At 46.6% G+C, this 14130-nt stretch overlaps 1 protein-coding gene across 1 annotated transcript in view; it reads right to left on the bottom strand.

The window, feature by feature from the left end:
• Positions 1 to 6768, bottom strand: part of Atp1a1 (ATPase Na+/K+ transporting subunit alpha 1) — a 28803-nt gene extending 22035 nt beyond the window's left edge. Inside the window, exon 1 of the mRNA XM_021157466.3 lies at positions 6465 to 6768. Coding sequence (XP_021013125.1) covers positions 6465 to 6476 — 12 coding nt within the window. The 5' untranslated portion in view covers positions 6477 to 6768. The remainder of the gene's footprint in view (positions 1 to 6464) is intronic.
• Between the last annotated feature and the right edge of the window lie 7362 nt (positions 6769 to 14130).

The raw sequence follows: 14130 nt of genomic DNA, 5'->3' as shown, positions 1-14130 counted from the left end.
TTAGAGTGGAAAATCTTCCTTCCTCTTCTTCAGTTAATTCATCACTTACAGGAGGAAATGTGCTTGGGGAAGGTAGAAGGCAGCTGCAAATTTACCAATAATTACAATAACATGAGGATCATACACCCACATAGTTCACACACACAATTCACATACTCTCACACCTTTCTCACACATACACACTCTCATACACATACTCAAAAACACACTGTCACACATTCACACACACAATTTCTCACACTTTCACACAAATACACTCATACATAGTCACACACACACTCTGCAGTGAGATTTAAATAAGGACCTTCCTCCCCAGTAGACTGCAACTTGATGCCTACACAGCCACCAACACGGCCTCTGCTTTGTGCACTAGCACCTAGGGGGGCCTTCTAAGACTTCCACTCACCAGCAACACCTCTGGTTCTACAGCCAGAGAACTCAGGAGACCCTTACAGACTTCTGAAATGCCCTCTGATTTGCCCAAAGGGTACTTGGAAGTCTAAGATGCCCACTCCCATTAGCGAGGTCAGTGGGTGGTGCTTTCAATTCTGGCCCATGTCATTACCCTAGCACTGCCACTTGCCAGCTACATGACCTTGAACAGTCAGCCTTAGACAGCAGCTTTGTCACAACTATTAACTTACCTAACACAGTCTGATAGTTTGGTTAGTACAATCTGAAAACAGAACACCTAACAAAACAAAACAACCCCCACATTGTTTCCAGAACTGAGAACAAAAGCTTTTGACTAGCAAGAGAGGCTACCAATATGGCAAAGTAACTGCTCCAAATGTTGCTGATTCATAGCTGGCCAAGAGGGCTGTGGAGACAGCACCTTCAAACTCAATTTGGCAAACTCCAATTTGGCAGGGAAGTCAGACACAGCCTGATTCAGCTACAGAAGGCTCTGCCTAGTTTTGGCCAACTGTTAGTACAAAGTGGGGGAGTATTCCCCAATTTTCCTGGTTCTCATCAAAACCTCAAACTCAGCTCTGTCTGAAAAGGTCAAACACAGCACAAAGGTCACTATGATAACCCAGTCACTACACACATTACTGCCATTCCTTGCTTCCTATAGAGGTAACTTTCAGAAATATGTTAAAGAAAGTATCACTCTGGCCTAGTTTGCTACATTTCCAACTGATGCTCAGCCTAAATGGCTTCCGGTGGGTTCATCTTTCTAGCTGGAGACCTAAGGGATTTACCAAGCCTGTGCTAGGTGGGAATTGGCAAATGGAAGACAATGGGTAAACAGTCATAGGCCTTTAGCTGTTTTCCAGCCCACAGTGATACTTTTGGAATAGCAATTCTCTGCAGAGGAGGTAACCAAGGGGCACCCCAACCCCGTACCGTGCCACAGGTCCCTCCTTTCACTCCTGAAGACATGCATGCTGGAAATGTACTCCTATGAAGCCAGAGCACTGGGTCCTTTGTGAAGCCAGTTCAGTCCCTAAACTTGGGCTGTATCCATCAGTCACAGGACCGTGATCAGCCACTGGGTTCCCTCATCCCATGGGAACATCATCTAACCTGCCTCCCTGGTGAATTCTTAAACAACCCTGCTAGTCCACCCTTGTGGCCACGGAATGTACCGTGACCATTTGAAAAAAATAAAAATGGTAAGAGTATGTGAAGAATTCCTATATTTTAGATTTTCTTCTTCTTAAAATGTATTTCTTTTTCTTCTTACTAAAAAGCACCAGCCCCATGGGACATTTGATCACCCCAAGAGACCTGAATGAATCAAAACGTCCTGCTCATGCCTTAACACCCTCCACCTGCCCTCCCCTATACCCCAGCCCCCTTTTTCCTCATCATTCTGGTTTGAGAGAGAATAGCTTAAAAACTGGAACCAGCACTGCAGAGGGGCCGTCAGTTTCCAGGAAGCCCTGATCACTCTTTGATAGGTGGTTTGGAGCCTAGGAAGCAAAGGGACTGCTGCTGGGTTGAAGAGGGCAAAGGGCTGAAGGCCTACAGAAACACAGCTTGGTGCCATGGAAGTGAGACAGAGAGCATGCAAACAGACAGGTTGTGCACCCCAACTGCCCCAAGGCTCTGAATAACAGCAGGATAACAGACTGGAAAGATAAACACCAGGGCCCAAGGATGACAAACCGTTACAGTGATTACTAGTTCCCCAAATAATGAAGGCTCCAAAGATAAAGCCTGCACCACCATCAATCAACCTTTCAAATCACCAGCAGAGAAGATGAGATTGCTGGTACTAAGTGGGGTTTGAGTAAAACCTGCTAAGAGACAGTGCCCAGATGCATTTCACTGTAAAATCACAAAGCAACTGAAGAATGAGGTCTATTGGATTAAAAAAAAATCCCTTTGGCTTAGGACCCAAATGAAACCAAATCAGGGTAAAAATGTGTGTGTATGTGTGGTTTCCTCTTTTCTAATTCACAGAATCTGTTATCCCATACACCCAACAAATACATGTTAAGAACATCTTATGGATTCCCGACACCAGATTTCAGCACGGCTAATGAGGTGAGTCATATGCAGAGAACACTCGCTCTGACTCCAGCCAAAGAACACACTTCCTCTCATACTCTCAATTCAAGGCAAAGTGAGAATGTTCAGACCCGACTCTGCTCGTTAGTCCCCACCCCAAATACACATATAAAGGAAGGAGTGTTTAAAGATTGTTGCAATATAACACTCCCTTTACTTCACATTAGTACCCCCTAGCCCTAGTCTCAGAGTAATCTAGAATTAGACAGGGCTGGTGAAAGTCTGCCCAGTGCTTTGTTATGCAAACCCAGCCACTCTGATTACTGGGAGCCCATCTGATCTGACACTCGGATTTCTTCTTCAGGCCTGTTGGCTGGCAGCCACCCCCCCCCCCCCCCCAGCACCAGTGTTCTAGCTGGGAAACTGCCATTTTTCCCTATGACACTTTTAAGAAGTTAAAAATGACCACTGATCATGGTGAAAGTCTTCACTTGAAACGTGAATGTTGACGGAAAGTCTAAGATGCTGCTGATTGGATTTGCTTGTGGGACAGTGATACAGTGCCCAGTCATGCCAATGAATACTTCCCTTTGAGGAGCAGTTAACAGGACTTCTCAATTTTTCCCTATCGTTAATATTTCTCAGGGGAAAGAAAACAGTTCCACTGCTTTGAAGGGCCTGGGCCTGGAGAGCAGCCGTTTGTTTCAGCAGATCTGTGTCTCCCAGCCCTGATGACTTAGGAAGCCCCGGCACACTGGTACGGCCCTCACTCCACACAGCACACAGAGGACTCTACTTGCTCTCAGGGCAAGGACTGTACATCTGGCCAGACCAGAAACCAGAGCTCCCAGGCTGTGCTTTTTCAAAAAACCTGCTTGTCTTCAAATGAAGCAATACTTTAACTTAGCTTTTCATATAGAGTCCTTCAGGGCTGTTTAGTTAATGGTTCCCTCTCATTATTGAGGTACTCCTAAAAGAACAGTCTGTGGAGAAGAGAAAGTCACTTCTCCGTGCACTTGTTGCTAAGTAATCCTCAGGCGTTGGTTTTGAAGAGTTCAGGGACGGATCAGTGCGAGTGCCAAGTCTCTGCTCTAACACTGGGCCTGCTCTTTATTCTTAAATGTGATTCTAAGTTTTAGCCCTCAACTGGATAAACACCCTACTAGACCTTTATAAAGCTTTTTTTTTTTTGGGTGGGGTGGGGGGTGTTTTCTATCATCTTGGGTTTATAAAGAGCAGCCTTCCGGTTTCTTACTCTTCCACCCCAAGGTGAGTCACCATTGTTACAAACTTGCCAGCAGAGAACGCTACAAATTAACAAACAGCCAGCAGCCAAGAACACACAGCCTTATAATGGGGGTGGAGGGGTGGTGGAGTAGGTGAGTGCCGATAACCTTCCAGGCATGAACTGTTTCAATCTTACAAGGTGGAAACAACCTCACAGCCTATTTTCTGTTTTCCTGGCCTTCCAGGACCAGCCCCAGTGTGTCCTGTAAGCGCGCCTTACTTGGTCCTGTCCAGGCTGGGCCACTTTCCACTGGGAAGACTCTACCTCACAGGGTTTTGAGTCTAAAGTACTAGCTTTATAGCAGCCAGTGGGTATTTAGTCACACTTTCGAGTTTAGCTCCAAAAGGGCAGCTGATAATGTTACCCTACAACCAAGATTCCTGCTGACATGTGTACCTTGTGTCACCTCTTTCCCTGCCTGGTCTTTAAATCACTACCCATAAGCTAGGATTTCTTTTCTCAGCATCTAAGTTAATATTAAACCAAATCCAGGACTGAAATGAAAGGCTAGAGAGACTCTTCCTTCTCCCACCTTTTATAAACTTTAAACAAACAAGCCAAGTCTCCTACATTTCTAAACAATTATGATGTGCACCTTGGGTGAGCTAAACAGTTGTGGGTGGTAGGCCTTATGAGGCTATAAGCCGAGTCACTGGCAAAAAACACTGAATAAGAAATAAGGAACAAAATCCTATTTTATCCAGGAATGATTCAGCAAGCCGGGCTTTCATTTTTCTTACCAAATGTTCAAGACCCCAGTTCTGATAGTTAGGAAGAATCATTTGGAGATATCACCCACACCTAGACCCTAGATGGCACTTGAGAAAAGGGGTGGGGGTGGGGAGAAGATCACAATGACCTTAAAAATTAGCTGCCTTTAAGCTTCTTGGTTAACCAATTATCAAGAGGGTTTTAGTCATCGCTCCACCCACATTTTAATCCTCATGTGGAAAAATCCCAACATTTCAGTATGAAATATTCCTCTGACCAGTTTGCCATTGTAAGCCACAAAGACATGCACTCATACATGAATGCACGCAGGCAACCTAATATCCAATGTATAGAGTACTCCAAATACTAACTTCGCTAGACACCTGTTAGGGTACATGAAACACTTCGGTTGAACTTGACTAAATTCTCAGTTGAACTGTTATTGTAGCACTTGAGTGCCTATGTCCTAGGCCTAAAGGCTTAACTCTGACTTAAACATCCTCCTGGATTATTTATTATTATAAACACCCCAATTTCTTCTGGAGGATAACTTCAGAGTTTTGCACACAAAATGATGCTTCAGAGGCAGATGTTATGTGTAAGCTGAGAGCAACAGGTTGTTCAGCACCTGTTGCCACTAAACAACCGTTTGACCTTGAACAAGTCACTTCACCTTCCTAGGCTTTACACTCCCTAAAAGCTGCTCAAGGTCTCCAAATGACAAAGATACTTTTCGGAGGGGATAGGAGATAAAAGATGGGCTTTAAGGAATAAATGGTTTATAGGAACGGCTTGGATGGCATGTAGGATGGTGTGACACATAGATCCGGTTTCCATCGTGGAAAGTGGAGGCCAGGAGGGAATCAGTTCTTTGCTAGGATGCTGCATACGCTGACCAGCCCACAGTGGACACTACCGGGGTCACTATTCACTCTTCCTGGCCCACGTCTTATAATCATCTCTTTCAAGTCTCCAAAGAATGTGCTTCCCTCTGGCTCCATCCAGTATATACCCGGGTGCCTTAGGACCTGCAGAGTGTCTACAGCTTGTCTGCTTGGTCAGCCCTGAAGAGGGTGGAGTGGACTCTCCCACCTGTATTCTCATGACTGGTGCTTTTTCAAGCTAGGAACTGATATTTTCAGGGTTATTTTTTAAAGTTTTTAATCTGCTACTTTGAGGTCAGGAACTAACTCTTCCGAGGTGGATAGCAGTAACCGAGGTGGGAACTCAGTGTTGTTCGTGCCCGATTCCCTCATTCTCTTTGGGAACCGCTCTCGGGTGAGACAGCAGTGCAGGAAACCTGCATGGCTTTTCTAACACCATCAACTGCCCAGTCTCCAGTCCTTTGTTAGATTGACAGTACCCTGCGACCCTGGAGGGTCAGCCTGGCCCCATTTAAGAATTGTGGTCCGACATAAAACCATACACCCCTCCCCGTCGTTAAGACGATAACACCAGTTACCAAAGGCACATCCTGTTATGGACAGTGGCCCATTTTAAAGCTCTCAAAAGTATACCTTAAAGGCTATCTTTGGGCTGTGAAGTCACACCCTTTCTGGCACCAGCTTCGCTGGGCTAGTTCGGCCGAAGGGGAAGCCAGTTTTTTTCCTTTGGAGGAGGGCGGTCGCCTCTGCGGGGAGCTGGCCGAGCCCCAGCGCCTCCAGGAGAAGGGAGTCTCGACCCGGAGGCTGCCCTCGCCGGCGCCGGGCCGCGGCGAGGACCGCCACCGCGAGGGGGCCCTGGCGGAGCTCCCCGGGGGAAGGGGAGGAGCGCTCCTTCCCCTGGGCACGGTGGGAGGAGGGAGAAAGGAAGCGCAAGGCGCGCGGTGAAAGCGACCAGAGGGCTCAGGCAGGGCAGGCGCCCGGCTCAGAGATGCCGCCCCGGGTGCTCCTCCTCCCGGGCCGCTGCCCGCGCTCAGCACCCGCCCCTCCATTGCTGAGAGCCCGGTCTCTAAGCCGCTTCCTCCCGCGCCCCCGCCCGGGGCCCGGGCTCGCCAAACACTCACCCCCTTCCCCATGGTGGCGGCGCTGCGGGCCCCGCGCCGGGTCCTGTTGCTGGAGACTAGAAAGAGAAGAGAGCAGCTCCCGGCCGGGAGAGCGGAGCCGGGGGAGCCGAGAGGCGGGAACTAGGGCTGCCGCGGGAGGAAAGAGGGAGGACGGCCGGCGCCCCGGACCGAGGCCGCCGCTGCTGCCGCCGCTGCTGCCGCCGCTGCCACGTGTCCGCCTCCTCCCGCCGAGGCTCCGCGCCCCAGACCCAGCCGCAGCTCGAGCCCGTGCCTCCTCCTCACTTCCTAAAATATGCAACCTGCGTGATGGCTCCGCCCACGCGTGCACGTCACCGTTACCGGAGCAACCTGACACCGGCTCCAGCTGGCTCCGCCTCCGCCTCTAACCCCTCCCAGCCGGGCCCCGACCGCGCTAGCGACTGCCTGCCCGGGGCTCTCGGCAGGAGGGCGCCGGTGCCCAGGACGCGGTTGTCTGGGTCTCTCGAGGGCTACGGAGCGCGCCCGCCTGCAGAACACTGGGGACTTAAGTGAGCAGCCTGCGGAGTAGGGTGCGGAAGGTCCACAGTGGGTGCGGCGCAGTCGGGGCTAGTCTACTTGCTCAGCGTAGTTTTTCTGGGGTCTCGAGGGGCCGGGGTTGGACAGCAGCTGCACGACTCCGAGGGATTCCTCTCTGCAGAATCCAGGCGGGCATCATAGGCGGCGGCGGATGGTGCTTTCTCTTTGATTCCTTCCTCCTGGGGTCCTCTCACTCCACCACTAGAGAAATGCTTCAGGACATATATGCGCGTGCGCGCATCACTTACATTTCCCTTTCCTTATGACCCCCAAATGACTATCAAAAAAAAAAAAAGTCAGTAAGAAATTCATTCACAGCACTGTATGAAAATGAAATCTTCTTGCAAAAGAGGAGGGGGAATTAAACTGTTTGTTGGAGAGATTCTCCTTTTTACTGCAGAGAAACCTGAAACCCAAAAGAACACCCATCTTTAGTAAAAGAGGTGGCTCAAGCATTTTGAAGAACAGCATCCACAGCATCCATGGTTACCCTGAGGGGCTCATCAGACTCACTCCCAGCCAGTCGCATCCCACTCTTGGCCTGGCAGAGTTGCAGGGCGGGGCCTCTCGTTTCAGTGGCTAAGCAGGCGCTGTGATGGCTGAAACTTAACATCAGAAACAACAAAGTATTTGTTGTTGTTCTTACCAATCTCAGGAAAGCAAGCAGTCTGGGGAAGCTTAGGATTCAGAGGAGAAACTCGATTTCCATCTCTGAAAATACCTAGAAGTAAGGAAAACACTAACTTCTTAGATATAGACTTCTATCAACTTCAAGTGTCAATGCTTTGTAGGATGTAGAGCTTGCAAAAAACGGTGGGGGTGGGGGGAGGGTAAGGGAAGGAGAAACACTCAAACAACTAGGCACTGTGTTATCAATTCTTCCATAGAACAATTCTCAGTACTTCTTAGAAACAACGGTTGCTTAGACAACTGTTGCTTATAGCAGAAGGCAGCCTTTATCTCTTCCAGTGATCTACAGAACTTGATTAAATCAGTTTGGGGCTCAGACAGAAGAGGAACTATAAGCAAAATTTAAAATCACGATTCTGGGGAAAGACCCTTCAAATCCAGAGCACCGGTATCAGCCCTGTTAGTTCAACTGAAGGTCACAGAGTATTAGCTAGACTTAAGAAAGTGCATTCCTGTGTGTGGCAGATCACTGCCGCTGTGCAGCAGGCTTTGCTTACTGAAGACCTTACTTTAAGATGAATTTCCTATAGACTCTGATCTAAATGGGAAAACACAACAACTAAAATGCAGAAAGCACACGCCTGAGCTGTGGTCCTCCTTACTCATCCACTCACTCATCAAGATAAGCCTGGTAGGTCAAGACTCTGCTTTATCTCCACAGCTGCTTCCTTGCAGCTTGGGGTGCTGACAGCCTCTCAGGAGACCCTGGGTTTCTAGTTGTGTTCAAGGATGGAGAGAGGGCAAAATCAGTATGGACGTCTAATTAAACCCTGCACTTTGCTCTTGACTTCATACAATAGTTTTTAACCTGTCCTGGAGTTCTTACATGGCTCCAAATAGTGTGTGTGTGTGTGTGTGTGTGTGTGTGTGTGTGTGTGTGTGTGTTGTGTGGGTTGCTTTGAATTTGGAAACTTAAACTATCTTTGAACTTCATACTTTGGTGTCTGAACGTAGAACCAACTCCCCATGGAAAAAGAGATGGAAAGACTCTGCCTTGTTGAAATGGAGAGTTGTGGATATGGGTAGAGAACCAAGTAAAGGTGATGGTGGCACACGCCTTTAATCCCAGCACTCAGAAGGTAGAAGCAGGCGGATCTCTGAGTTCGAGGCCAGCCTGGTCTATAGAGCAAGTTCCAGGACAGCCAGGGATACATAATGAAATCCTGTCTTAAAAAAACCATCAACAAAACAAAAGAAAAACAAAACAAAACAACAACAACAACGAAACACCAGAACCAAGTAAAATCAAGCCATGGTTAAGATAGAAGTGTGGAGGTCTTAGGTATAAGAGGTACACCATCTGAGGAAGGTAACTGAAGGTCTCTTCTTCTTTTTTTTTTTAAAGATTTATTTATTATTATATCTAAGTACACTGTAGCTGTCTTCAGATGCACCAGAAGAGGACATCAGATCTCATTATGCATGGTTGTGAGCCACCATGTGGTTGCTGAGATTTGAACTCAGGACCTTTGGAAGAGCAGTCGGTGCTCTTAACCACTGAGCTATCTCTCCAGCCCCCGAAGGTCTCTTCTTGAAAGGGATTTCCTCCGCTATTCTCAGGAGAGATTTCTGAATGAAATCTTAGAAATCAAAGATACACATGCTCCTCTTTTTGTGATGATGAAACCGAGATTCAGGGAGTAATGAACACTACACCTCCCTCCTTAATCTAGCAACGCTTTCAAACTGTTAGCTTGGAGCATAGTTAAATGGATGGGCTCAGACTAGGCATTTGCAGAGCTCAGGGCTGCCAGGTGTGGCTGTCTCCAGGAGGAGGCTCTGATCCCAGCTAAGAAGGATTGACCCAATCACTGTGAACAGAGTCAGCAGATGTCTGAAAAATATGATGCAAGTCAGGGTTCTGAGCCAAGAACATTAGCACTTAGAGTGAGCACTTGCAGAGTTGAATAAACACAACGTTGCAATTAAGGACTTTAGGAGATGGCTTGGAGCCCACAGCTAATTAGCATTTTCTATAGGAAGCAAATATTTGGGCCATCAATGAGCTAAGAATTTGGGATGATGAGATTTTCCTTGGCCCTGCTTGCCCTAGAGTTAGCATGTAAACATGCATTAAGTAGCCTTCTTTATAGTTTACCCATTCCCAGGCTCCCCAAGAGAGCCCCTCTCCTTCCTTCAAACCAACTGTGTTTATCACCTGAAAAGTTCTTCCTAGCTCATTTCTACCCCTACAAGGAAAATCCATTTATTTTTCTCCTGTTTGACAGCAGATAAATTGTTGCCTGCTTGGTTTTTAATTTTAAAAATCACACTTTTTTTTTTTTTTTTTTTTTTAGGTGCAGGGCATGCCACAAGATACACAACGACAACTTGCAGAAGTTGGTTCTCTTTCCAAGGATTGAACTTAGGTTGTCAAGTTTGGCAGCATGCCCCTGTACCCACTGAGCTATTTTACCTCCTCACTACTGGCTACTTTAAAAGTGCAGTCCATGCATAAAGCTAGCTAGCCATTCCATTTAGCAGAGAAATAACTCCAGTTCCTGTAAGCTTTCCTCCCAAATTCCATTTCCTACTAAGCTCCTAATTCCTTTTGAAAGCTCCTTGGTGTATCTTTTGAAAGTTCTTTGTTATATCTTCAAGTACTAATGGCTATAGAAGACTTCAAGTTGTACATCTGGGAATGTTGAAGGTTCAGCATAAAATTGGTGATTGTCATAGATTATTGCCAACCACAACAGAATCTAAGTTTTAGGTCCTTTACTAGCCATCCTTTTAATGAAACTGTCACTTAAATAATTTACTCTCATTAAGAGCAGCATTTAAAAATAAAGTGGTACTAAAGGTATTTTAACTGTTTCTTCTGTGCTCTACTCTGGTTCCTGAATTTACAAATCAGAATTCTGTTTTCTAGTGTAGTGAGAATTTTGGTTTCTTTAAAAACACAGAAACATTAGAAGCATATTTTTCATTTTAATCCCAGGTGTGAGATATGGGGCTGCTTCAGACTGTCTACAACAGCTGACTATGATTTGCCTTGTGCAGGGATGTGATTTTGCCAGTGGCATATAGTTTCTGTGATTTTGCATTGTTTGGAATTGTGGGTACTTTTCAGAGGGTATATAAATGCTAGGGCTCCAGAGGTGATGGGTTGTTGGTTGGTTATTGGTAGAGGTTTATTAAGTCTTGTGCAAAGAAAGGAGAAGAAGAAAGAAGATACTAGGTATCTTGATAGCAGTAAAGATCAAACTCCCCCCCCCCCCCAAGGAACTAGATGCCCCTAATCAGCAGGGAGTAGTCTAGTGATAATGTCTCCTCCTTTTCTTTGTATCCTTTTCTCTCTTCTACCTAGTGTTAGGGCACTGGAAGGATGGGAAAAGGGTGGGGAAGGGTGGAAAAGAAAAAGAACTCACAAAGTAGCAAAAAGACAGTTACATTCTAGCACTCACCACCCAAGACTTGTACTCCCTTCATCTCCACCCCAAACACTGAGAAACAGTATAGCATCCTTGCAGTGAAAAACTCATTGTTTACATAGATCAACACAGCAAAGAAAAATCAAACGACAAACAGGAAGGGGTCTGGGACTTGGAAATATTCCCTTTCTAGAGTTTCATCTTTGGCCATCCAGATGTGCAGCTTCAGGCAGGCTGAGCATGAGCAAGTCCTGAGTCTAGAAAGGGCAGCATGGGTGGTTGACTTCAGAAGGGTAAACCTTGAGGAAGCAAGTGTCATATTTGGCCCAGATGGGTTCACTATTCTTGGCCTGAAAATCTTCTATACAAAACCAATCAAAAGTGTTGTACGGAGGTTGGTCCTACTGAGGTTGGTCCTACTAGAGATGCCAAGATACCAGAGTTGGGTGTCAGAGAATATACACATTTTCTTCGTAGGAAAGAGCTACCTTAAGAGGAGAGGATACAAGGCCATCTTGGTGTAGGTTGATTCATTTATAAAAGTCTGGAAGCTTTTGTAATGGTCATAGAAGCAACAGAAAAGTAGGCCAGGTATGAAAATAGTAACCAGCTCAATTCCTAACAGCTTATGTTTAGCCAAGAGACTGCCATTTTAGTGATGGATGCCCGCCCCCATGTGTGAACTCTTACAAGGAAGTCCCTAGGATGTGCTCCATCTTTTACTTCCTCTCTCACAAAGAGCCTTCCCCAACCCATAATCTGGTGCTCCTGTATTAGTTAATGGTGATAAGAACCATTTTACACAAAACAATACCTCCTCAACACAAAAAGCAAAACAACCAAATGTCCCCAGAATAACTATTACAGGATCTCCAGGCTTATTTCAGAGCCTAACACCATGCCTGGTGTTAATGTGTAAAGACCAAAAGGAATTCTCTCCATCCTGGAAGAACTGAGCATGAAGCATGAAAGAAAGATGCTGGAGGAGACAGTTAGAAATATGGTGAGAGGAGCTAGATCTCACGTTATTAGAGCACGGAGGAAGAAGCAGCCAGCTCTGCCAAGGGACAGGAAACATCCCTGACTGGACCTTCAGAGACAGACTCAGGAAGATCAAGGAAACTCAAATCAAACACAGCATGTGGGTAAAATCTTCAGAATATAAACCTGGTCTGTGGATGATGGGCTATCACAATTCATAACGGTTGAGCCTGGGTAAGGAAGGGGAGGAGTCAGTGGTGACTTGGGGAGGTAGTATCAAACAACCTGGCGAGGATTTAGAAGTCCTCCAGGGCTTGAGCTTCATTCTGGAGGTCACAGGGAGATGTGGCAGGGTTTTGAGAAGGGGTGTGGCTTTGCAAAGATTTCTTTGGCAGGAAAGAAACAGTGCTAAGTTTCCACAGCCAGTCTGCTCATCAACGGCCCTCTAGCCCTGTCAAATTCAGAATCTCAAGACATCTGTTCCTCCCTATACCTTCCCGATGGCCTACTCATTTTATTTAAAAGCACATACAAGATTTCTTAATTTCCAGCATGATCCTCATTCTCCACTACTTCCCCCCCAACTGCGTCTTCCAAATTGTTGAGGATGGAAGAGAAACGGACTGGAGTTGAAGCTTACGTTTCACAATCAGTTAACAAACAACCCCCTAACCCAAAGATGGCTCAATTTTCTGGGAAGACAGGGCATTGTCTTTCTTCTGGTTTCCTGATCCGTGTTGTTAAATGAAACTCCCGAGTAGACCAGAGGCTTCTGTTGTTGTTGGCATTGTCAGAAACCAGTGCTTAATGCAATTGCAGTGACTAAAGAAAACTTAAGCCACCTGGCAACCAATCTCACAATAAAGATTGGCATTATGGGGGATAGAAAAAGGAAGAAGAGTCCAAATTAATGAATAATTTAGCTTCAATCGCCCAAAGAGCTCCAGTTGTATTTGTTCCTTGTGGCAATGAATCTTACTGTTCTGCCTTCTTGAAAGGTTCCTGCCAACTTGACATTTGATATTTGCTTGCAGACATAGCCGTAGAGGTAGAGGTGGTGGAGACAGTGATGGTGGTGAGATAATGATGGTGGTGGTGACTGGTGAAAGTGATGGAGGTGCTGGTGGAGGTGGCAGAGATGCAGATGATGGTGGTCCAGATGCGGCTGGTGGTGGTGATGCTCCCAGTGGTAGTGGTGATTGAAACAGTAACTGTTTCAGAAGTGTAAGGAATTATCTTGATTCCAAACACCTGCTCAGCCTGGGAGATGTAAGGACCCAAGAAGGATGAAGATTCACAGATACTGATGTAAAAGAGGAGGGAGTAAGAGCGGAATCCACTTCTACTCTCTCTCCCTCCCTCTCTCCTGCTCTCATCCAACCAGCAACTTAGCTGCTGACACACAACCCGCCGGTCCCACCAAGTCAGGTGGCATGGGTCACCCCATGCCCTGCCTGTCTGAATAATTGGTTAGTACAGAACCTGTTAAGAACCAAGGGGGATAAGGCCACCAAAATGTCACAGCTGCCATCCAGACAAGACACCTGCAGAGTAAGAAGCCTGAAAACCCAGGGTCCTCACCATAGGGGCTGATGCCGAACAGCCTTAGGGAGAAAAATATTGTCGAATTGTCTCCAAATGCAATTTATTTTCCTTTCTCCTTTTCTTTCTCTCCCAGCTCCCCCCCCCCCCGCCCCAATCAGATGCCATCTGCTAATAAAATTGCTAATTAGCTGGGGAAAGCTATTCTATCCTCCTAAGAACAGACCCAAGAGGGAGCTGTGTTACAGGCAGGTCACTTCAGTTCCAGGAACCAGCAGCCACACCATGCCAGGCAGGCATCTTGCTTGGGGCTGGAGCTGCAGGGAGCCAGCACAGGCCAGGGACACACTTCCCTCCTATGGCTCTAATCTCATAAACCAGAAGTGCTCAAACTCAATATATTCTCTTCACCCTCTCATTTTTCATAATGGAAAAAAAAAAGGCGCAGTGAAAGTTTTGAATTAAGAAGCAGTTGCCATCTGGGTAATTGAATTCTGCTTGAAGCAGGCCACCTGGTTCACATC

Source organism: Mus caroli, unplaced genomic scaffold (genome assembly GCF_978045245.1).
Source record: "Mus caroli unplaced genomic scaffold, Mus_caroli_1 scaffold_3, whole genome shotgun sequence".
Taxonomy (NCBI): Eukaryota; Metazoa; Chordata; class Mammalia; order Rodentia; family Muridae; genus Mus; species Mus caroli.
Note: the sequence above shows the minus strand (reverse complement) of the source record. Positions and strands in the feature narration are given on the sequence as shown.